This window comes from Cyanistes caeruleus, chromosome Z (assembly GCF_971803275.1).
Source record: "Cyanistes caeruleus chromosome Z, bCyaCae1.hap1.1, whole genome shotgun sequence".
NCBI lineage: Eukaryota > Metazoa > Chordata > Aves > Passeriformes > Paridae > Cyanistes > Cyanistes caeruleus.
Genome location: NC_141732.1, coordinates 73724698 through 73748415, shown reverse-complemented (window position 1 = coordinate 73748415; position 23718 = coordinate 73724698). Strand labels below are relative to the sequence as shown.

The following is a 23718-nucleotide window of genomic DNA, read 5'->3' as shown; positions in this document are numbered from 1 at the left end:
TATGCCTGATGCATAAAATGTGTGATGGTATGGCTGAGGTCTGTCTTGGCAGTGGGGTTTTGTGAGAGTATGTTACACAGGTCACCCAAAATCCTACTTTAGTCTACTTTATAGGAATCAATGGGGCCGTTCCTAAAGTTCATAATCTTTTTCATAGGGCCAGTTCAGGACTGGAGGGATGGGGAGGCAAATTGTCTGGATCTGGAAATGCATAATCCTTTTAGTATAGCAAAGAAGACTCTTGGATTTGATACTTTACTCCACAGACTGTCATCAGTGCCACTGAAGGTCAATGCTGTTGCAGTGTCTGATGGAGACAGTTTTGCTCGTCTGAAAATGCTTTTCCTTAGAGGCAGTAAAAACTGGGCCAAGGTGGGGTAGGAGGGACTGAGCAGCGGCTCTAGTAAATAATACTGGATATCCAAGAATAGGATCAGAAGGATCTTTGTAGAAGTCTTTTTCTGGCAGGCTGCTTGGAATGAGTTTGTGCAGTTGTCTCCCACTTCACCACCCTTACAGTGAAGGTACCCCCCCCCACCATATGTTTCTCAAAACTTTTTGTAGTATTACATAGGTGCATAACCTGGGACTTTTTTGTGAACTGTTGTGTGCTAGTATTGCCCCTTGTAGGGCTAGATACTTTTAAATCTGAAAACTATAGCATAAAGCTTTTCTTTGGCTAAAATATCCATCCTGTAGCTGTTCCTATAGAGAAAAGCAGCTGAGAGCAGCACAGAGTAAAGCAGCTGCAGGAAAACAGTTGACTCCTGTTGGTCACCTTGTGGTGTTCTTCCATCCCAGCCAATGCTGTGATCTCCCCTCAAATCTGCCAAGACATACAGAGCTCATAAATGCACATCATTGTAATCTTGCTCCACAGTAGCATCTGCAGAACTCTTTTTTTCCCCTGGAAATGAATTCTGTGCAGAAATAAGACTCTAACCTCATAAAAGTATAGCTTTGTAAGCAATATAAGGGTAAAGAAATTCTTTTTGTCTTCCACTCATTTTGCAGTATAATTTTCATCCAGAGGTCTAACATAGCAACATAGTTTCCTATATTTATAATTTAAATAATGCTTACTATTTTATATGTTATTTTCTAGGCACAGGATACCTCAAAGGCTGTACTCTTTTTATTTCATTATATCCAGGCCATCTAAAACAAACCCTGGCAATTGGAATTGCTATAATCATACCGATCATGTGTAGAAGGCTTTTAAGTTACTCTGCAAACAGTTGTATAAGTTTGGTAGTATTTGGGAAAATAGAAATCGGCACCAGTTCTATTAGTTATTTGATATGGGGGAAAGTCTACTTTACATATCAGAAGGAGTGTAGGAAAGATAGAGACCTGTGATTGTCAGCCAAATCTTTCAGCTGCTGAAAAGCAAACCTCTGAAGTACTTTGACAGCGTCTGGCCTGCAATTGTTGTTGCAAAGTGCTGAAACAGCATTAACTTTTTCAGGATCTGAACCTTGTAACTACAAACAAAATCTGGCTATTTAGTTCAGTGCTTAATGCCAGATGCTCCAGTTCTTTAACGGCTTGTACTGGAACCTAAATGGTATGTGAGTCAATGCAGCCAAATGGCCAAATGCAGGTTTTTTTATTTTCTTTTGTGCTAGGCTAAAGGAAGTATTGCATCAGTATTAATGCTTACCAGAAAGAGTAATGTTACTGGGCCTCCTGAAAGAGTGAAAGCAGCTTTCCAGTTACGTGCCACATCAGTGTGGCTGCAACAGGTCACAAGATTGGAGAAACGCCACAGTTAATGACACCTGCTGGCCTTGCCAAATGGAGTTCAAACAGAACTGCTTCCAGTTGGTATTATCAAAGTTCACGCTCTGGAAAAGTCCTTTTGCAGCAACCAAACATTCTCCAGTGTTGTTACCTGTGGAAGATACTGCTCTAATGTCACTGTAAAATTGCTCAAAGGATGTGTTTCTGCAGTGCAAGGCTTACACAGCCTTGCTTTCGGTGTGCATAGACACAGTTTATTTTAAAATAGTGGTCTGTCTGTGTCAGTATAACTTATTGGAGAAAACTGGTACCAACACTGCTCCTCCTACAAAACTGTCAGAATTCTTGAGGTAGTGATCAAGGAGGGGTACAATTAGGGGTTATAAAGACATGCATTAAACCAAAAAAAGTCAAAAGAGGATGACGGTTTACTGTCTTTCCTAATTCAAGAATGAATATGCGTTAAATGGAACTATGAAGTGTGTCAAAACAAAATTGGTTTTTTTACACAGTATGTTGTTAAAACTGTAGAACTCTCTGCAGCAGGATGTTGTGCATCTACCTCCCTGCAAAAAATATTAGTCTGAAAGAGAATAAACTTTGTTGTCAGGATATACCTCTGTTCAGTTTACACACTAAATGTTGCCTACAAGCTGAAGAGGTCAAGAAGAAAGCTGCTTGGGTTCCCTTATTGAATCAAGGCAAGGTAAAACTTGTAGGTAGAGCACTACTGAAATCATCCTACTTGATCCCAAGTGCTTGTGTGTGGCTTGCAGATTGCATTGCTCATAACTTGACTAGGAGTCGTGTGTCTGTAGGCTACGTGAATGCCAGCAAGGCTCTTAGCTTATCCTTGAGCATCTGCTAATTCATAATCGCATCTACTTTATCACCACTAGAGGCTCCTCCAAGTCATGCTTTGGATTCATTTCTGTGGCAGGAAGCAGTTTATACTCTAAGAAGCGTGCAGATGCCTGGATCTGTTGCTGTAACATCTCTTTATGAGCAGTGACTTAAATTGTTTTTTTACATCAAAATGCTGCCATTCTCTTGGTGCTATGGCTGAATCCAAAACATCTGTTTGAAATAGTTACTGGTTATTGACTACTGATGAATCTTAAAGCATCACCACCTAGAAGCTTGTGTTACTTGCTAGTAGGAGAAAAAACAGTTCACAAAAATATTTAATGGTGAGTGAGGGTAAATAATTTTCTTTTAACACAAACATATTTTATCCTAGCATTGATAAGGCTTTAAATACCAGCACAGGTTATTTTATGGTTCACAGACTTCATTGTGTAACTGGGGATAGGTTTTCCATGACAGGGCTATACTTATAAAACACTGTTGACTTTTGCTGCAAAATGCTTATTACTGCACTGTAATTTGATAGAGTGTATCAGGTGCAGTGTGTCTTATCTAATGGCCTAACAACATGAAGACTTAAGTTTTCAAGAATTAATCTGATGAGACAGGAAAGAGTATCATCGTGGGATTGTCCAGCATACAAATATGGATGAATTGTTTATTCTTGCCAGTCTTAGGGTTTGGTAGCCTTGGCTTATTCCATACACAGTGAAGTCTAGTGCTCAGTATTATTTTTTTGCGGATGTGTAGGTATCATTTTTCTCTGAGTGGAATAAGAGAACCCAGTTTCCAGACTGACTGTATGGATACTGCATTTTCTGAGCGTGGAAGTGTGCTGGAGCCCTGTACTTGAGCTGTCAGACACAGTGTGCATTCTTATAAGTGGTCTCTGTAGTCAGAGGTAATTACATTTGATGATACTGTTATTGAGAAAGCGGAGGAGCTTTTGGATTAGTCTTTGCAGGAAGGCAACATGCCTGGTTTCTGAGGAGGCTTCAACATACGAAGTTGCTATGTGGCTACTGGTGTACACATAAGAATGCTTTGGAAGGTCATATTTTGTCTCTAGCATCCAGCTAAACATTTAAGACTTTGAAAAGCAGAGCTGAAAAATAAGTTATCCAAGAATCATAAAAAGGTAGATACCAGAAGAGTCTAAGCAGAAAATGATACCTCACAATAAAAAATTTGTTCTGGCTGGAAATACTCTTTTTTTTTTTTTTTTTTTTTTTTTTTTCCTTGCGATATCACCTCTTCCTCCAAATCTTTACAAATGCAGCACCTCTTTCAAGAGCTCTTGCTGTGTGCCTTATATTGCAGTTGATTTTGTTACTTACCTTAGGCTGGCCTGCTTTTTTTCCCCATGGTTGGGTTTGGGGTTTTTTTTTTCAGCAGCACTCCGGTTCTTACTGAGAGCAGACTGTAGATCTACCATAGATCTTGTCTTATCTTTGCAGTTAGGCCACATATATGTGGTCTGTCACACAAATTTCTTCTAAAGTTAAGTCAGATATGACGCTTTGAATCAAGAGCAATATATGTGACATACTAAAATACTGGAAGAAAAATTAAATGAATTCTAATTTCCCTTCAGATCCTTTCTTTGTATGGGCAGGAAATAGTGCATTATATGAAGGCTACTTTAAGGATTGCTTTTAGTCACACAATTGTACAACTTTCCTTTAACTTTCCTACACATTCCATCTTTCTTTGTCTAAATGATAAAATTCTGTTCCTGTATTCTCATCTTACACCTGTCTCATTAATTTTTTGCCTTGACCTTAATCCTCTTAACCTGTGGTAGGCTTAAGTGGTTCTTCCTGACTGCTACTCTCACCTGGTATTTCTTCAAACTTAATGGTTCCAATTAATTAAATACAAGCTTGAATTTCAAGGCTGTGTATTCTTGTACCAAGCTTGTTTGACTGCAGTAGTTCTGCTTTTATAAGAAGTATAAATGATACCTTAAATTATGCTGCACTGCAGATGACTCAACCTGCTTTGCTCCCTTTTGCTGGCTCTTTCAGGAGATTTTTCAGCAAATTGAGGTTTCTGGCTTTATCTGTATGTTGTATTAGTAATTGACATAGCAGCTAGTTGGAACAGAGGTAGAAATATTAACGCTAGTCTTCACTTCAGTGTTGTACTTTTCTCTTGTATATCCATAGTAAAGTTATACTGGTTGTAATGCTGTGACCTCCAAATTCTCTGAAGCACAAGGCAGGGGTGAAAAAAGGTGAAGAACGACAGAATGTTGAATGCCTCTGTAGTAGTTTAGATTTGCCAATTTGCATTTCCCAGCCAATGCCTCTTTAATTTGACTCCTCACTAGCAAAAACAGCCCACCCAAAACCTGTTACTGTAGAAAGAATAGGCTGTGGAACAAGGATGTTCTAGCTAATGCATTTGTCCAAGCTAAAACTTCATACTTGGTCTGCTTGGAACAGTCCATTGTAATGAAGCTGAGAAGTGCATCATGCAATAATGTGAAAATTTGTCTTTGTGTCTCAGATAAAAGCTTCTGTCTAGCAAATACTTTCTGACACGATGCTGGCTCCTGCAGTGAACTGGAGGATGCTGGGCAGGGGCCAGCTAGTGGACAGGTATCACTTGTGCAGGTTCAAAGACACTTTTCAGATGGGTTGTACTCTGGATGGGTCTATGCTAGACTAACAGGTTGCTGATTGGGTCTCCACTCTAGGAGATGGTGCTGCTGTTTTATCTGATTGCTTGGAGGTAGTAGAAGACTACTATTAGAAGTGGCACAGTCCAGCAGACTTGATTGCTACTGCTCAGTCTGCCTAGATTTACTGCCTGTGTCTAGCTCCAAGCAGGAGGGCTTATGACCAGTAATGCAGTGGCTGAAAAACAAGTGACAAGGCTGCAAGAGTGCTTAGTTGGCTTCTGCATGGCAGCCAGCATAGGTAAGATTTCAGCTGCAGTTCCTGAGCACTGTCATTCACCTTCCAGAAGCCTGTGTCCTTTATTTAAAGAAAGGCTGCTGGTATGCCACCTCAAGAAATCTCGTCAGAGAGCTGCTGCCTGCCATGCTGGGAAAGACAAAGTTGTGTAACACTGCAGCACAGTGCTAGGGTTTACACTTAAAATGCTATAAATATGTCTTTCCCCTTGCTGCTTATGAAAGAGGTGACTGCATCAAGACCTGCCCTGTGTTTTCAGCAAAACATGAGATGGGCTGTCCCTTGAGGAGAGCTTTCCTCTTGCATCCAGCCTGGCTTGCATAGGAAGAGAATCAAGGCAATTAGTCATTCACTGACTCATGAATGGTACTTGTTTAAATAATTGGCTAAAAATAGTAAAAACGGGCTGAAGGAAAGGGTGTTCTCACATTGAGCTAGCTTGGACATCTCTTCATTCAGCAGATACAAATGTCTTGCTTCACAGAGCAACAAAACAATCTACCGTTTTTTGGTAAAGTTGCAAATGTTGGAATGAATAGGTGAGTTCACAGACACTCTCTCTGATGTTATCGAAAATTGGGATGTGTTTTGACACCAGTTAATCACAGAACCTAAGAGTTTGGGAGGGACCTTAAAGATCATCCAGTCCCAACCCCCTTGCTGTGGGCAGGGACACCTCCCACCAGACCAGGTTGCTCAAAACCTTATCCAGCCTGGCCTTGAGCACTTGCAGGGATGGGGCATTTGCAGCTTCTCTGGGCAGCCTGTGCCAGTATCTCATCACCGTCACAGTAAGGAATCTGCTCCTAATAGCCAACCTAAATTTTCCCTCTTTCAGTTTGTGCCCATTACTCATTGTTCCATTTGCAGTTCCTGATGATGAGTCCCTCTCCACCTTCAGCATAGGCCTCTTTGAATACTGGAGGGTGGCCTATGGGGTTTCCACACAACCTTCTCTTTGCCAGGCTGAACCGCCCCAACTTTCTTGGTCTGTCTTCATAGGGGAGGTGCCCCGGTTCTCTCAGCAACTTTGTGGCCTCCTCTGGATTTTCTTCAACACTTCCATGTCCTCCTCTATGCTGGGGGCACCAGAACTGTATGCAGTAATCCAAGAGGGATGTCGTAAGAGTAGAGGGGAGAATGACCACCTGTTGGCCACACTGCTCTGGATTTGTCCCAGGACACATTTGGATTTCTGGGCTGCAAGTGCTCACTGCCAGTTCACACAGAGTTACTCATCAACCATCACCCTCAGGCCTTCTCTGCCAGGCTGCTTTCAATCACCCACTTCTTTGTGGGTGTGCCACAATCACAGGACCTCACATTTTGCTTTGTGTAGGACCTCACATTTTGCTTTGTTGAACTTCATGAGGTTTGCACAGTCCCACCTCTCCAGCCTGTCCAGGTCTTGCTGGATGGTATCCCTTCCCTCCAGAGTGTGACTGCACTACAGAGCTTAGTGTCACCAGTAAACTTGCTGAGAGTGCCCTTAACCCCACTGTCAATCAATCCCACTGATAAATTACCAGGATAATAATGAAGTATATCATGCTGTCTCACAGTCAACCATTCCACAGATGTGCCTGTGTAAATCTGATTCAATAAAATATTAATTACTTACCCAGTAAAGTTAAATTCCAAACTGAGATTGAACAAAATACTGAAGATGTCATAGGATAATTCAATTCTTACTAAGAGACAGTCTTCTGGACCCTGAAGCCTAGCAAGTAGAGAGAGGTGCCCAAAATGACAGCCTTCTATGTATGTAGTTAGAGGACTTCCACACGATGCCAGAGATGCCAATAATGTTCCATGATACTTTGAATAAGCAGTCTCAAAAATTCCCACCAGTGCTCCAGAAAAACTATGTTTTTTACAAATAGAAAGAGATGGGAAATTGCATTATCTGAGGAGGACAGAAACTGTTTCTAGAATAGTTATGCTTGTGTGAGAGCTTTACCAGTTCAAGTACCAGCATGCTCAGTTATATGCACAATAGTGTATTTCAAGTCCCAGCTTCCACTCTGAAGCAAAGACGTAAGAGGAGATGCGTGATTTGGTTTAAACTTTAGATGTGGTATCCCCAAGTATCTCTGGCTTCTTCAGTAAATATCAGGCTGCACAGGGAAACTTAAGTTTCACACATTTGGAGTTTTCTTCCTATTCTGTCTAAATGGGGAAGTCGGTGTGTTTGTACAGATATAAATCAGAACTGAGTCATCTGTTTCTGCCTGGAAAATAGTCACACAGAGTAGCCTCTCTACACAGCACACACACACAGAGACCCCGATTTCAAGCCTGTGTACAGTCTGTGGGCACCCTGAAAACGTCAGATCCAAGAGCACAAATCTCTACACAAAGCCTCCAGCCATGGCAGAAATCTCCTAACATCTGGCCTGTCACAGTCTCTAATGTATTCCATCTTAATCTTTTTGTCTCCTAAAATCAGGCCTGATCCTGGAGTGAAGGTGTTTAAATTGAGGGTGGAATCTTCTAATATTTCAGCGTGGGAATTCCTGGGAAAATGCATAAACCTTAATATGACATCAGCTTTCTCTCATGGGAAACTGAAAGTGCTTTATTGTTTAGCCTCCGTGCCAAAGCTCAGTGAAGCTTTTGAACCAACAGCTTGCCCTGTGAAAGAGGATCAAGTAATTCTGTTTGGTGATGTGTCTTACATAGCTGCTGGTAATGGCCTTTTCAGTGATGAGATAGCAGAGAAGAGCAAAAGCTGGCTGAAAATTGGCAGGTTAAAGAATAAATATTTTGTTGTTTCAGTTTCACTGTTTCCAACTCAGTGTCTCTTGCTGAATGTTGTATCTTCTGCACTTGTTGAAATGATAGCACTTTCTATAGCATCATGAAAAGTCAAACTGACAATCAAAGCAGTGGAAGTGGACCTGGCAGCTGTTAGCTTAGCTATGAATGTAGGTGCTTTACCTGCTTTGGTCTGGGTTGCATGACTTGCCAACAATCTCAACTTTATGAACATTGCAGATACTATATTAAAGATAAATATTTGATAACATCTTACTGTTAGAAGTTCTGGTAAGAGGAAATCTAGTTTGTACCAGAGGAAGCCTTCCATTGAAAACAACAGATTTAGTAGTGTCCCAGATAACTGAATTAGGAAAAGTGCACAAGATATGATTTAGTGTGAAACAAGAATGGGCTGGTGCCTGTCAAACCAGTCTCTTGATTGTGTAAGCTAGCCTTACTTCTTGACTCACCATTGCTGTGCTGAATTTTGGCTCTGTTTTCTTTTTTGTTTAGATGCTTCATGTCCTTCTCATGAGATCTAGTTCATTCTTCACATTGAGATCTTTGTGATTTAAATTCCTTATGAAACAGTGCAGGTAATGAGGGATATAGGGTTTTCCGCTGCTACTGTTCATATGGCCACTACAGCACCAAGCACAAGACTTCAGTGACCTGGTCACTTATCTTGGATCAGAGATGTGCTCCTATTCTCTGAAAGCATAACATATGTCGATAAACACTGATACAGTGCTGCTGGGAAATGAAGCAGTAACTGGGTTTAAAGTACCAGGCTAGCACCCAGCTCTGCCACAAGAAATTACGTAGGTCATAAATCATAAATGGAGCTGAAATAGCAGCTACATTTGCCCTACATCCATTTTTACCTCACCAGGTAGTTGACAGTGCAGTGGGACTGGCTGTAATGTGGTTTTACATGTTGTGAGTTGGATGATACTGAGGTGCTTTAAATCTCACTGCTGTGAGAAACTGTCTGCTGTTACTGACTGCTGACCTCTACTGAACATGCTTTCCAGCACATAGTGTTTAATCCTGCATGCACTAATCCAGGCTTAATGTGTGTCGTGGTTTTAAACCAGTAACTAAAAAACTACTTATTTTTTTGTTGTGAGATATGGATTAAAACAAGAGCAAAACAGGCTTAAGACTTAAAGGAATAAAGACAGTTTATTAACAAACTACAAGAATGAGAATACCAGAATAAACTTTCAGAAAACCTCCTTATCTTCTACATCTTAACTATTTCTCTGTACACATGACAACATAGAGACAAATAACTTTAGGATTCTGGTGGTTAAAAACAGTCTTAATTCTTGCTACAGTCTTTCATCAGTCTTTGTAGAGAAACAGAAGTCTCTTTCTGTTAGCTTACGGAGTTTCTCACGAGAAAACTATTTTTCATCATAGTTTTCTATTTCTCTAATGCCAGCTGCCCGGAAATCTGTCATTAGATCTTCTCCTCCCATTTCACATCTCCAAGGTGTGTATGGGTCACAGAGTTTAGGAATCTTATTTTAAGGATAAGTTATTCAAAGGCAGAAGTCTTCTTCATTTGTCTCTGTGAGCCTTCCTGGAAAACAGTTTTCTCTTTGCCCTCAAAGCTTCAAAATCTTCACTCAACTCAATTCCAGCAACTCACAGTATCACAAGCACTCTCTCTGTCTCTCTTCTGCTCAAAAGTTACACTTTGAATATCTCACTCCTCCTAATACTCTTATCATGAATTAAAGGAGTCTTTTTATACTATTATTGTCCATCTCCATAGCTTTAACAGAAAGATATTTCAGCTGTAAAGCATCTCCTTATTCTCTCTTTCTTATTTAAACTTAACTCTTTTCTTCACTGTTTTTGGTGGTTCTGTGATGTCTCCTCTATGTTGATTGTCTCTCTCTCTCTGTCTTTCTGAGAAAAGGAGTAATCTGTATGTTTATCCAGGTAGTAAAAGAATTAAAAGCTTTAGGAAAACTGCAAGAGTTCATGGTGTTAAGTTTCAGTCTAGCAGCAAAAACTGAAAACCAAGCTCGGCTGACCAGCGCTGCTTCTCTTCTCCCTCCCCCCCCCTCCACCCCGCGGCCTTGTAGGCCTGGGGGGGGGGGGAAGGAGGCCGAGACAGAGCCTGCTACCTTGTCCGAAGCCGGAAACCAAAGAGAGCAAGAGAATTCTGTCTGTACTTCTTAAGGGGGTGTTTACAAGTTGAATTCACTTTTTAATGGTCAGATCTGCTGTCAATTCTTGAAAATGACCGATAATTGGTCAGGAGGGAAAAACTCCCATCAGCCACCAGCAGCTTCAACTTCCTCTCCCTCCAAGCTGTCTTAAAGGTAAAGCTACCCCATGACATTCCACCCCTTCAACTTGTAAACACCTACTCAAAAATTATCAATTATATTCAATATACAACTTAAAAACTAATAAATTGACAGAAAAGAAGAAACAAATATTTACTACTTTCCACCCCTAGATTTTACTATCACTGCTATATAAACTTAAGACAATCATGCTTTGCTCTTACTTAATCCTTTATCTCACAGTAACACTATTAATATACTAGTTTAGATTTGCTAATTTTCGTTTTCCCGGCCAACGCACCAATTAAATGTCGTGGTTTTAAACCAGTAACTAAAAAACTACTTATTTTTTTGTTGTGAGATATGGATTAAAACAAGAGCAAAACAGGCTTAAGACTTAAAGGAATAAAGACAGTTTATTAACAAACTACAAGAATGAGAATACCAGAATAAACTTTCAGAAAACCTCCTTATCTTCTACATCTTAACTATTTCTCTGTACACATGACAACATAGAGACAAATAACTTTAGGATTCTGGTGGTTAAAAACAGTCTTAATTCTTGCTACAGTCTTTCATCAGTCTTTGTAGAGAAACAGAAGTCTCTTTCTGTTAGCTTACGGAGTTTCTCACGAGAAAACTATTTTTCATCATAGTTTTCTATTTCTCTAATGCCAGCTGCCCGGAAATCTGTCATTAGATCTTCTCCTCCCATTTCACATCTCCAAGGTGTGTATGGGTCACAGAGTTTAGGAATCTTATTTTAAGGATAAGTTATTCAAAGGCAGAAGTCTTCTTCATTTGTCTCTGTGAGCCTTCCTGGAAAACAGTTTTCTCTTTGCCCTCAAAGCTTCAAAATCTTCACTCAACTCAATTCCAGCAACTCACAGTATCACAAGCACTCTCTCTGTCTCTCTTCTGCTCAAAAGTTACACTTTGAATATCTCACTCCTCCTAATACTCTTATCATGAATTAAAGGAGTCTTTTTATACTATTATTGTCCATCTCCATAGCTTTAACAGAAAGATATTTCAGCTGTAAAGCATCTCCTTATTCTCTCTTTCTTATTTAAACTTAACTCTTTTCTTCACTGTTTTTGGTGGTTCTGTGATGTCTCCTCTATGTTGATTGTCTCTCTCTCTCTGTCTTTCTGAGAAAAGGAGTAATCTGTATGTTTATCCAGGTAGTAAAAGAATTAAAAGCTTTAGGAAAACTGCAAGAGTTCATGGTGTTAAGTTTCAGTCTAGCAGCAAAAACTGAAAACCAAGCTCGGCTGACCAGCGCTGCTTCTCTTCTCCCTCCCCCCCCCTCCACCCCGCGGCCTTGTAGGCCTGGGGGGGGGGGGAAGGAGGCCGAGACAGAGCCTGCTACCTTGTCCGAAGCCGGAAACCAAAGAGAGCAAGAGAATTCTGTCTGTACTTCTTAAGGGGGTGTTTACAAGTTGAATTCACTTTTTAATGGTCAGATCTGCTGTCAATTCTTGAAAATGACCGATAATTGGTCAGGAGGGAAAAACTCCCATCAGCCACCAGCAGCTTCAACTTCCTCTCCCTCCAAGCTGTCTTAAAGGTAAAGCTACCCCATGACAATGTGGAAGAGGAGATTCCGTTAAATGAATGGTATAAATGCGTGATGCACCAGAAGCAAGAAAAGGGCATTTTGTGGGATTAGATACAAACGCTGGTAGGGGCCTGTAGTTCTTGTTCCCACCTTTCTTGCATGTTCAGTGTGTGGAGCAGTCAGCAGCACAGTGGGGAAGCCTGGTTGTGCCCCTTAAGGAGGAAGGTGAGGAGTCCTTGTGCTGTCTGTGAGTCTACCAGGGCAGGTGGGTGATCTCTAAGAAACCCCGGTGGTACCAGCACAGAGTCAATAGGAGCTTATCTGGATTTGCTGTAGCAGGCAACTACAAATAACAGCAAAATAGTTTAAAAACTCAAACCGCTTCCTTTGTATCTGATCTTGAATAGAATTTGTTAAAGGTCCTTACCGTCACTAATGTGGAGTTTTAGAGGGGCTGGCATTAAGCTTGTGATATTTTAAAATAAAAATAATCTCTAAATAGCACTTCCAGGAACACCAAGCAGCTACAATTTCTGCTGGCCACTATAAAAGCTGCTGGTATTCCAAATTATTCTCAAATCTGATCAGTTGTGATCCTGGTGGCTTTCCAGGAAATGTGTGCACTCCCCCCATGGCCTATCTGCACTGGGCAGGTAGGAGGGATTGAACATTCCTTCCCTTTCTGCCTAATAATCAGGGATCTCAGTTTTGTCAGCTTGAGATGGGTGTATAAAATTAGTGTCAGTCTCCTGAAGTGTCATTTACAGCTAGGCTGGACCAAGGACTGAGGCTAGGAAGGAGTCCTGCCTGTGTTATTCCCACTGGCCACACTGTTGTTGGTCCAGACCAGGATGCTCTTGCCCACCTGGGCACATGCTTGCTCATGTTCAGCCACTGTCAACCAGGTCCCCTAGGTCCTTTCCTGACAGGCAGCTTTCCAGTGTCTGTGCCCCAAGCCTGGAGTAGTTGTGACCCAAGTATAAATGTTGAGTCAAGTGTGTGGCAAGATCTCAAGAAACAAAGTTGCTGTAATAGTTATTCATAGTGACTGAATCAGTGAATAATTCAGTGGTTGGCAGAAACAATAGGTTATTATTTTCAGTCACATAAGATCTAGTGAGACCGTGTATTTTTCTGGCATATATAACAGAACTTGTGCCTTTGTCTTATCCAACTTAAAGAAAATTAACAAAGCTGAAGTGCAGTCTCTGTTGAAGATGGAGGGGAGCAATAAAATAGGAAACTAAGTGACTATGTTGGTAGCAATATTCTTAAAATATCTGCTATGGTGTAATTTGGAAGTTGAAGTTCTCGTGGCAGTAATGTCTGAAAAGGGCTGTATCTTCTCCCAGGCTGGACTATGTAGAAGAGTTTATTCTTCTAGGGACTATAACCATGACTAGTTACAAACTGGGGAAGGGAGAAAAGGGTTGACTGGTCTTTACCTTGCTGGATATTGAGTATGTTCAGTGATGTCAAGGAGCCATGACATGAAGCTGGCTAAAATCAGCAACAAAATAGGATTGTTTTTGTTCTGTTTAAGCTCAGTTTGAGGAGTCGGGCACATGGTGAATGCAGTAACTGTTTGGAACTTGCAGGGGGGAACTGAGCTGCATCTTTAGTCCTCCTAAATTAGTTTGTGTGGCTTGTTGTTGAGCTAACAACAAGCTCCCTGAAAACTCTGCCACTCTCTAGTACCTAGCAGCCTGGCTAAGTTTTTTTTTTTAAAAAAAACAGATTTTTTTTTGCCTTATATCAGTGAAACTGTAGGGGAAAACTATTCTGTGAATCCTATTTAAAATTAGGTTTCTTGCTTAATTTGGTCCTTTTTGGGTTCTTTTTAACATGTTTAGAAGCAGGCTTCCAGTGGGGAAAAAAATTGTGGCTGTTGCTGCATCTTTGCGAGCAGTCTTGCAGCTTGTCTTGGAAGTTCTTGGCTTGCTTAACCCACACAGAAACTCAAATAGCATTCAGTGAGAGCAGAATAGGCTTACGTAACTTTCTTCTTGGTTTCTCTTGCAGAAGAGATGAGGTAATTCTCTCAGACTTGTTTGTAATGGCCTGGAAAAGTGTTTGGTTTCACTTTCAAATTCTGGATGATCTCACCATGGGGACCTGACAGTGGTGCTCTTTTTGTTTGGGAAAAATCCCTGCCTGTAATTTGAGGTTTTCTGTTTTGGAGGCTTTTCACTCTGAAATCAGGTTTGTAAAGAAGCCTCACTTGCTTTGTATTCCAGTACAGAATCTCAATGTGCTAAAGAGCTACAGACTAGTCAGAAATTGCTGATCACCCTGTAATGTGACTGCTTTCTCTAAATATATGATGGATTACAGGGAAGCTAGGTTCTTAGCTGCCTGTGTGGGGGAAGGAAAGATGTCTCTTTATTTCTCCAGTTGCCTTTTCTGTTCCTACAGCTCAAGAGAATCCTTCATGTGACACAACACTGCATTCCATAGTGATAGTTATTGTAGGCAGCTAGTCCTTTTCTAATAAAGAACTTCATTTGTCAAACAGGATTTAGAAATTTGGAACAGTCTTTCAGGATGTATAGCTTCTGCAGGAGTCTGCATCACATACAGACACATACTGGTGCCTCAGGCTCAGCTTCTGGAGTGGCCTTGTTGAGACAAACCCCTCAGGATTAGACAATTTGAATAAAAAGGGTTTTACTGGGAGGAATGAAACCTGCACTCCTTGAGCATCTATATGCGTTATAAGCATGGCAGTGCTGGTAGTCTACTGGCATAATGTTTTTTGGTTTGGTCACCTGGAAGCTGTGGCTGTGTAGAAGACAGATTTTGCTAAGGCATCTTGTAGGTAGCTCAGCACTGAGTTTTGTTGTCTCTTGCATTTTTAATCTCGGTCCTTTTGCTGTTTTATGTCTTATATCTCACAAAATTGTGTGTAAGCAGAGGAATGGGCTTTCCTGGGAAAGCCCCAGTGTCTGGAGGAGTCTGTAGCTGTATGATGCAAGCACTTGAGTTGGAGTGATTATGTCCTGCACTGGGTAGATCTCTGCTCCGATCACAGTGCAGGGTGGCATGCTGTGACCCAGGCGTGTCCTTGCTGCAGCGGTGTGTGGTGACAAGAGCCAGTCACTCACTGCTCTTGGAGCAATGCCATTCATAGAACTGGCCTTAAACCATGGGATTAAGTGGATCATAAATCTCTTGGCTGTCAGTGTTCTGTGACAAATGACTGCAGGGTGAGGACTCAGTGCTGCTGTAACATACCCACATACATTCATGAGTTGGCATCTAGAGACCATAAGGACATGTGAGCTGGTGAATTTCTTTCATAAAGGTGAATAGAAAACCTTCTCTTCTTGACTACCTGGCACTCTGATCCCATAAAATTTGGGTTGTAAGGCAAAGGTGTGTGCTGATACTGTAGGCAGGTACTTAACAGTTCTGTAATCCATTTGTTTGGTTGTCTGCTTCTGTGTACTATGGAACAGAACTTTCAAAAGTTTCTCTTCTTGAACAAGTGGCATGGTTAGGTACTTAAGTGGAAGAGAGTGACCTGGAATTCTGCTCCTACCATGTTGTCCTAGGATGACTAGATTTCCTCCTAAATTTGTCTCAAACCAGGATAAATATGAATCTCGCTTTTGGGATCTCTTTTTGCATTCTCAGTTGCAAATGAGCCTGGCTGTGTTTGAGGGACCAGGAGATGCTTCTCTGGACATCCCTTGCTGGGCTTGCAGTAGGACTTTTTGGTGAGTTGAGCAGTTCCAAGGAAAGGGTTTGTGCTCCACAGCACAGCAAGCAGCATGCAAGTCCACCTTCCAGAGAGAAGTGTTTTGGACACTTGATCAGTCCATATTCAGACTGCTATTGTACAGCAGGACAGCACAGAGAAGTTAAATTCCAGTGCTAGGATCTCTGCAGTATTCCCACAACCGACTCGACTCGAAGTTGTGCCCCACAGATGGTTGTTGACCACTGCAAGATATTTGCTGTCACTGCCCATCAATATTTGTCAAGGTGCACTGATATATTAAACAGACATGGATGATTTTGAGACTTCAACAAAAGCCTGTGGTGGCAAAATATAGTATTAGAAACACAGGTGGATGGAGCAGCTTAACTTTCAAAGAAAGGCAAAATAACTAGAGCAAGTTACGTAACTTTTTTTTTTCATCATGGGAAGAGTAATTTTAAATATTTGTACAGGCAAATATAAAACAGGTCTATTCAGCTTAGTAAACGTTTTTTTAGTCTGCTTTTGAACTCAAAAAGGAAGCAATGCTCTCTCAAGTCAAAACTTTTCCAGTATATTTTGCCTTGTTTTAACAGCAGCTGTTGAATAGTGCTTCTTAAATTAGGACATGGTAAATGAGTTTTGTCTTGTTTTCTGAGCATTACCAGCCTAGGTGTTTTGATTTCTCTTGTTCAGTTAGTGTTTTGCTCGTATGAAGTTGCATAGAGTTATACTGTGGGGCCACTTGGGCACTGGTTTATAAAATGAGCAATTTTGTAGCCTTAATGAATTTTTTCCCCAATCTTTTCACTGTAGTTGTTGCTTGTTGGTCTTTTTTGTTCTGTTTCATAGCTAACATATTCTGCTTTTTTTCAGGCTCACATTAAATTTCCTATTGACTATCCATATTCACCACCTACCTTCAGATTCCTGACCAAAATGTGGCACCCCAACATTTACGAGGTAAGGTGTTTTTTAAATAACGTTTTCTATGGTGTATGAGAGAACTTTCTGCTCCCTTAAACTCAGTATGTGTATGGGTTATTTCCAGAGGGTAGTCAAGGCTGTGGACTGTCAGCAGTTGGATCACAATAGAACTATACAGCAGGTCCAGAAGATGAATAACTCTAAATAGAGGCAATTGGTTCAATATCACCCAGTTCCATAGGGCTGTATTTGAAGGCTGAAGGCCTGTTTGGTTCAAAACTTGACTTTTACTGGAGGTCAGCCAAATCCTAGCTGAACTTTCAGGTATTCTAGAAGAATGTCAACCTGCTAAGGAGCACTGGTTCTATAGTTTTGAGAGCTAAAGGACTTGAAAATGTTCCTGTTGGTGCAGGTCTCTCACTTTATCAGAGGTTTTCTTATGAGAGGTTCTGCAGGCTTCCTTTGAACCAGCCTGAAAACAGGAATGTCATTCTCATCAATCCTGTGAACAAATGCTTCAGTTGATGGTTTGGGCTTGGAAAGCCCTTTCTGATAAGTTATTGCTGCTGAATGCCCAGCTTGGAATGGGTGTGCTTCAAATATTGTGATGAGAACTGCACTGATGGCTTAGTAATAAATGGCTAGAAACTGTGCCAAACTTCAGTGCAGAACAGAATAGTAACCAGCTTTAATTATTGACTGATCCAGAGGATTGCCCTAAGTCCAGGGATATCCTCAAACCAGTTATCTGACAGTTTTCTGATGTGGATTTTGTATCTGGCAGAGGATCTTTGCTGTAGCCAAGGATGGTGTTTCTCCTTAAGGCTCTATTTCAGTTACATGGAATTTTGATCTATAAATAAAGACAACTTTGAAATCCTCAGATAATTGCAGACCTGTACTGTGGGTATTAATTCTGAATCTGGAAATCCTCATGCAGGAGGTGAGTGGCAAATGGTTACCAAAATGAAATATACAAAAACAAGCCTTTGGAAAGGACCTCTCCCAGTCCTGGTGAGAAAAATGAAAAATTGACTGGAAACAACTGAAGGCAGCAGGAGGAACTAACCCAAAACTTGACAGGTGTATTCTGGGTTTGCTCTTGAAGTACACAAACTCTCAACCTTGTGTTTTGTGTTCATAGCAGTATTTCTTGTAGCTGAGGGAATCTGAAGCAGCTTGCAGGCTGTTTTGGAAACAACATTTAAGCAATGAAGATGAGGCACTGGAATAACTCCAGATGAAACTGAGACTATCTCAGCAGAGCATTTGAGATTTGAGGTTTTTTCAATAGGATAGATGGGGGACAAAAAAAAGTCTTAGTGCAAGGAAGATGAAAGAAAGTAGCGGTTTACAGAATCTGCTGCTGGGACCAGATGGAGAGGCTGGGGCTGACATTCCAATTCTGAGCAATGAGACTTGAGCAATGTGTGTTTTCCCATCTCTGTTTATTTGGGTCATCTAATTGAACTTTGATAAAACTGCATTCACTTGTTCTTTATTTTTATAACATAACAGCTCTCAGTCCTGATAGAAGTGTAGGATATTTCTCAGTGGCAGATGAATACCCCATTCTCCTTGCCAGTCTTTCAAAAATTCATGTAGGGAAAGGCTTGGCCCCTGACTGTCCTGATCCCTAAAAACCTTGTGCTGACCTCATCAGGCCCCATTATACCTTTGCCCTTCCAGACTCTTCCTGACTGCTTCAGGAACTTTCTCCAAGTGCTGAGTTACCTCCTCTGGGCCATTAGCATTGCATTCTCCCAGGAAAAGGTTAAAGGAAAAACCAATGGAAATTATTTGTAAAAGCAGAGTAGACTGAGCATAATCTAATATTAGTAAAGTTAACTCCACCTTGGAATGATACTAAAAAAATTCCAAGATGTAACAAGCCTGTTGGCATCCTAAAAGGGAAACTGCCTTCTTAAAGTAAACTATTCCATCAACATAAGTATGTGCTTTGGAATTCAGCAGCTCCAGGTGCTGCCTTGCTGTGTTCTTGACTAAAACCTGCTTCAAAGTGACAAGGGCCTGGTAGATTAGCATACCTGGCGGGAACAGTGCACCACTGAAATCTGGATACAGATCACAACCCCCCGAGGTGAGCTGCTGCTATCTGTAGCTGTGATCACTGGCTTGGGCTCAAAGGCACAGATGCTGTTGCTGTGAGCAGCCCTGCTCTGTGCTCAAGCAGTGTTGGAAGGACGTGGGACCAGGTGTGTGGGAAGCTGGTAGCCTGGAGTCCTGAACAGAACTGATCCTTCATCAGCCTTTGCTCTGGATAAGGGTGACAAGGGACATGATGAGTGCTGTCCTTCAGCTAGGGCTGTGCCTACTGAAGGTGTGGTGATGCCTCTAGGAATTTGTCATTCACCCCACAGCTGGCTGCAAGGGAGAGCAAAGCCCATGGGGCCTGGAGAGGCTAGTATCTACTGGCTGGTCTGAGGCCTCATCTGCTTCTTCACCTTGTCCTGCAGTAAGGCATTGGTACCATGTGAGTCCCTGGAGTCTGCCTCAGCAGAGAATATCAGCTGGAGTGGATACTGCTCCCACTCTTGTACACAGCAGTTGTGTCAGAGTGTTGTTGCTGATGGAGAATTGGGTTGACACCTTTCTTAAATAGGCACTATGGAGCTTTAAACCTATATTCAGGCCATAACACTGGTGAGTAGAACATATATTGAGGATTATGTGCCTGTATGGCTTCCATATGCTGCCAGAATAGTCTTCCTGTTGCATGCTGGAAGGGATTTTCAGTGAAACTTTTGGAGAGCATCTCCTGCTTTTTTGTCTGGTATTTTGGACAGCTGTGTCCTAGGGGAGCTGTGTAAGCCTGCCCCTCACCATCTGTTCAACACCCTTGTGTCCTGTGAGATGTAATGTTTTCATACCTGAGATAGTAGATGGTGATTAAACCCTTCAGTTTAAAAATTTCCTGTAGCTTTCAATTTTCCTCAAGCTACCAATGGGAACACAAATTTTCTTTAACCCTGCTTTGTGTTTCCTGTGATTAAAGCTTGTGTCACTGTGACAGTAGTACTTGCTATCTGGTTTTATTTAGTTTTAGTTTTATGTTACATTATTACTATTTTTGCTTACTTCAGTACATTCTTTAAACCTCTAGAATTTATATTGGGCTTTTTGCCAGGCTAACCCTTGGATATAAAGCAGATCCAAGAAGATTTCAGAACCATTTCCAGCCCTTGTTGGTGTTTATTGGCACTTGAGTGTTCATATCAACAAGATTAAACTGATCAGAAGACAGCCAGAATGGTGGATATGAGTCATCAGGCCTCAGCCTCCAGCCAAGCTATTCTCAGTGCTTTTTTCTGTCTTGCAGAATGGAGATGTATGTATTTCAATTCTTCACCCACCTGTAGATGACCCACAAAGTGGAGAGCTGCCATCAGAAAGGTGGAACCCTACCCAAAATGTCAGGTAACTGTGAATACGTTGTGGAGTGGTGACACCTAAGGCCTGTCATCTCTGCAAGAGCTAGGGCCTATGTGAGGAGAGGTTTGGGAGGGAGTTGGTGTGGGATTTAGGACTTGAATCAAGTGGGAACCAGACTTGCCAGTCTGTCTGAGCATACTGGGCTTCTGTGTCCTCATACTGGGCTGACAGTGCAGAGCCTTCTGTCCTGTTCACAGGGTTTCCTATCTGAAGGAAAATTATCTCAATTATTGAAGCCTTTCTCAGTCACTGTTCTCTTCTTCAAAGTAGCACTAGTGGAAAAGTATTTGTAATGGGTTCCCGGTGCCCACCAAAGTGCTCTATTACTCCCTTCCCAGCAGGACAGGGGAGAGAAAAATAACACGGAAAACAACCTGTAGGTTGAGATAAGGCATTTTACTAAAGCAATAGCAAAAGCTTGTCTGCACACAAGCATAAGCAGAGGGGGAAAGAAATGCATCTCTGCTTACCAGTGGTGAGCAATGTTCAGCCAGTTCCCAGGAAGAAGGTCTTCAGCACATGTAGCAGTTGCTCCAGAAGGCAAACATTGTTATATAACAAATGTCTCCCATTCTCCTCTCTAACTCTAGCTTTCATATTTGAGCTGATGTTATGTGGTGTGGAATATCCCTTTGGTTAATTTGGACCAGTTGGCCTGGTTGTGTCCTATCCTAGGATCTTGCCACCTCTCAGCCCCTTTATGAGGGCATGGGGAATGTTAGAGACCATGCTGATGCTGACACTTCTTAGCAGTAGCCAAAACAGTTGTGTGTTATCAATACCTTTCTATGGAAAATGGAAAGCACTGAGGGCTGCTAAGGGAAACTCAAACAAACTCAACTAACTGCTCAACCAGACTCAATACAATCTCCACTCTTTAATATGTTTGTGTCATGGTTATATCCCACATGGCTCAGTGATGAGCCCATCTGTGTGTTGCACACCTTCCTAGATGTCCTGAAGTGGCCTGTGGCTAGAAACAGCTCATCCTTTTGCTCCCAGCCTTGGTCTACCTGAGCTATTCCAATCTTCGCAGCCTTACCTATCTGCTTACTGTCCTGATGATCTTCTGCAACAGATAAGGACCAGGAGATATCACTCACCAAACACCATCACAGACAAAACAGGCTAGAATTAGAGATATTAATTAAATGTATTGCCAACAAAATCAGAGCAGGATAATCAGAAGTAAAATAAGACCTTAAAAACAACTTCCCCCTACCTCTCCCTCCTTCCCAGCTCTACCTCTTGTCCCAGCAGTGTATGGGAATGGGGGTTACAGTCGGTTCATCACACATTGTTTCTTCTGCTGCTAAGGATGAGGAGTGTTCCCCTCCTGCACCATGGGGTCCGTCCCATAGCAGGCCACTTCTGTAAGAACTTTGCCAGCATGAGTCCACCCCATGGGCAGTAGTCTTCCCCAAACTGCTGCAGTATGGGTCACACTTGCACAGGATGCAGTCCTTTCAGGACAGGCTGCTCCAGTGAGAGCTACTCTCTCCATTCCTTCCACAGAATCACAGCCTCCTCTCAGGCATCCTCCTGCTCCAGCCTGGGCTCCCCCAGGAGCTACAGATGCATAGAGATCCTGTGCTGCAGGGGCACAGCTGCCTCACCATTTGCTGACAGGCTGCAGGGGAATCTGCTCCAATACCTGGAGCAGCTCCTGCCTCTCCTTCTGTACTGACCTGAGTGTCTGCAGGGTTGTTCCTCTCACATCTTCTCACTCCACTCTTCTCTGGATGCAATTAAAACTTTTTTCCTATTAAAAATATTGTCACAGAGACATTACCACCATTTCCAATTGGCCCAGCCTTGACCAGTGGCACATCTTGGAGCTGCCACAGGCTCTGTTGGACATAGAGGAAGCTTCTGGCAGCTTCTCACAGAAGCCACCCTTGTAGCCCCCCTAGCTACCAAAGCTTGGCCTTGCAAGCCCAGTACAGTATGTTTTTGAATATTCTGACCAGTAGAAGCAACTTTGCAGAGTTCTGCCTTTTGTTTGTTTTTCATTGTTGGTCTATCTCCTGTCCTGCTGAGTCATGTTGGGAGCAGCTGGTGCTTTTCTTCCTCCCAAAAATACGAAGGATCACTAAGTACCAGAAGCATTCAAGGCCTAACCTGTTCATGCGTTTGAAACAGCAGCTGAATTTCATTCTCATTACTCAAATAAAGAATCAACTAGGTGACAAACCTTAACTCACAGTTAGGAAACAGCTTTAGGTATTAATTATGTATATCACACATACATTTTGATTATTTCATTATATTCAACCCTAGAGACTGACATGGAATTTCTCATGGTGCTCGTTCTTTAATTTCTGCTCTCCCTCACTACAGTCGCAGTTTTCAGTGCTAATGCTCTTGAAACATCTTGAGCTTAAGGATGACTGGTCAAAACATTCCTCAGCCAGTGAATGTATCAGCAAATGAAAGTAAAACTGGTCCTTACTTCTAGCTTGCTACCACCATCACCAGCTGGGCAGAGTGCCAGCAGAAGTGCAACCTGTTGGGGTCCCATCTGGCTTGGGAAAGCTCCAGAGTGTCAGACAGGAGGTAGAGGGGCTGAAGATGTGGGAGGGAGCTGCTCCTCAGCTGGTGTATTCTGTAAATCCTGCCAAGTGTTGACTGTTTGCCCAGAGATGAGCAGGGTTGAAGTGTCTGAAAGGGAAAATTCATTCTTCAGCTGTGAGAGTTCACCTGTGTTTCCACCTCTAAAGGTGTCAAGCAGGCTCATTTATTTTTTTAAACACAATCAGTATGGACTTTCCCATCACTGGGAGCAAGGTGATAAAGGCATAAGTAAATACTGCAAAACCCAGCAAGATATGAGGGAATGCAGCTCTGATCTGTTTGCCAGAGAACACTGCTTTCTGTGGCCCATGGAGTTGAGTGAGTGGTGGCAAGGCTTGGGGTTGAGGCTCTCTGATCATTTTAGTTGTCTTTCTCCACATCTCCCCAGTCTTCGCTGCCCTTGAACTGCAAAGGCCAGGACTCTCACCGTATTCAAGGTACTGGTACACCTGTATCTCCTGCAGATAGGTTATGCACTGTCTGCCTATTGCTTTGTTTCTTGGGGAATCCCATTTTTCTTGGGTTTTTTTGGTGCCTAAGATCTGGGAAGCTTCCACAAACAGCTTGATCCAATAATGTGACTGTCAGTGCAACCTAGGCTAAAACTTTTTAACTTTATACCAGAGGGCAAAAATGCCCTTGGACCAATCTGTACTTACTTCTTGAGGTGGCTCTTAGAGGCTACAATGTGGATAGCAGCTGGGATTTTAAAAAAATCCTTTTTCAAGGAATATAACAGGATATGCTGGTTGGGGACATCAGCCAGTCTACATCATGTCTCTTTGCGAAGAAATTGGTCTGTCTCTGAGCCTTCTTGCATTCATACATGGAAAAAAAGGGTCCTTAACAGGTTTGTTTCCTTGAACCTCTGCTGGCTGCTCTTCCATGCTACAGCAGCCTTGT

At 42.0% G+C, this 23718-nt stretch overlaps 1 protein-coding gene across 1 annotated transcript in view; it reads left to right on the top strand.

Moving 5' to 3' along the window:
- Positions 1–23718, top strand: part of UBE2R2 (ubiquitin conjugating enzyme E2 R2) — a 56602-nt gene that overhangs the window by 26117 nt on the left and 6767 nt on the right. The window contains exons 2-3 of the mRNA XM_086869691.1: positions 16738–16824; positions 20129–20226. Of these exons, the coding sequence (XP_086725817.1) occupies positions 16738–16824; positions 20129–20226 (185 nt within the window). The remainder of the gene's footprint in view (positions 1–16737; positions 16825–20128; positions 20227–23718) is intronic.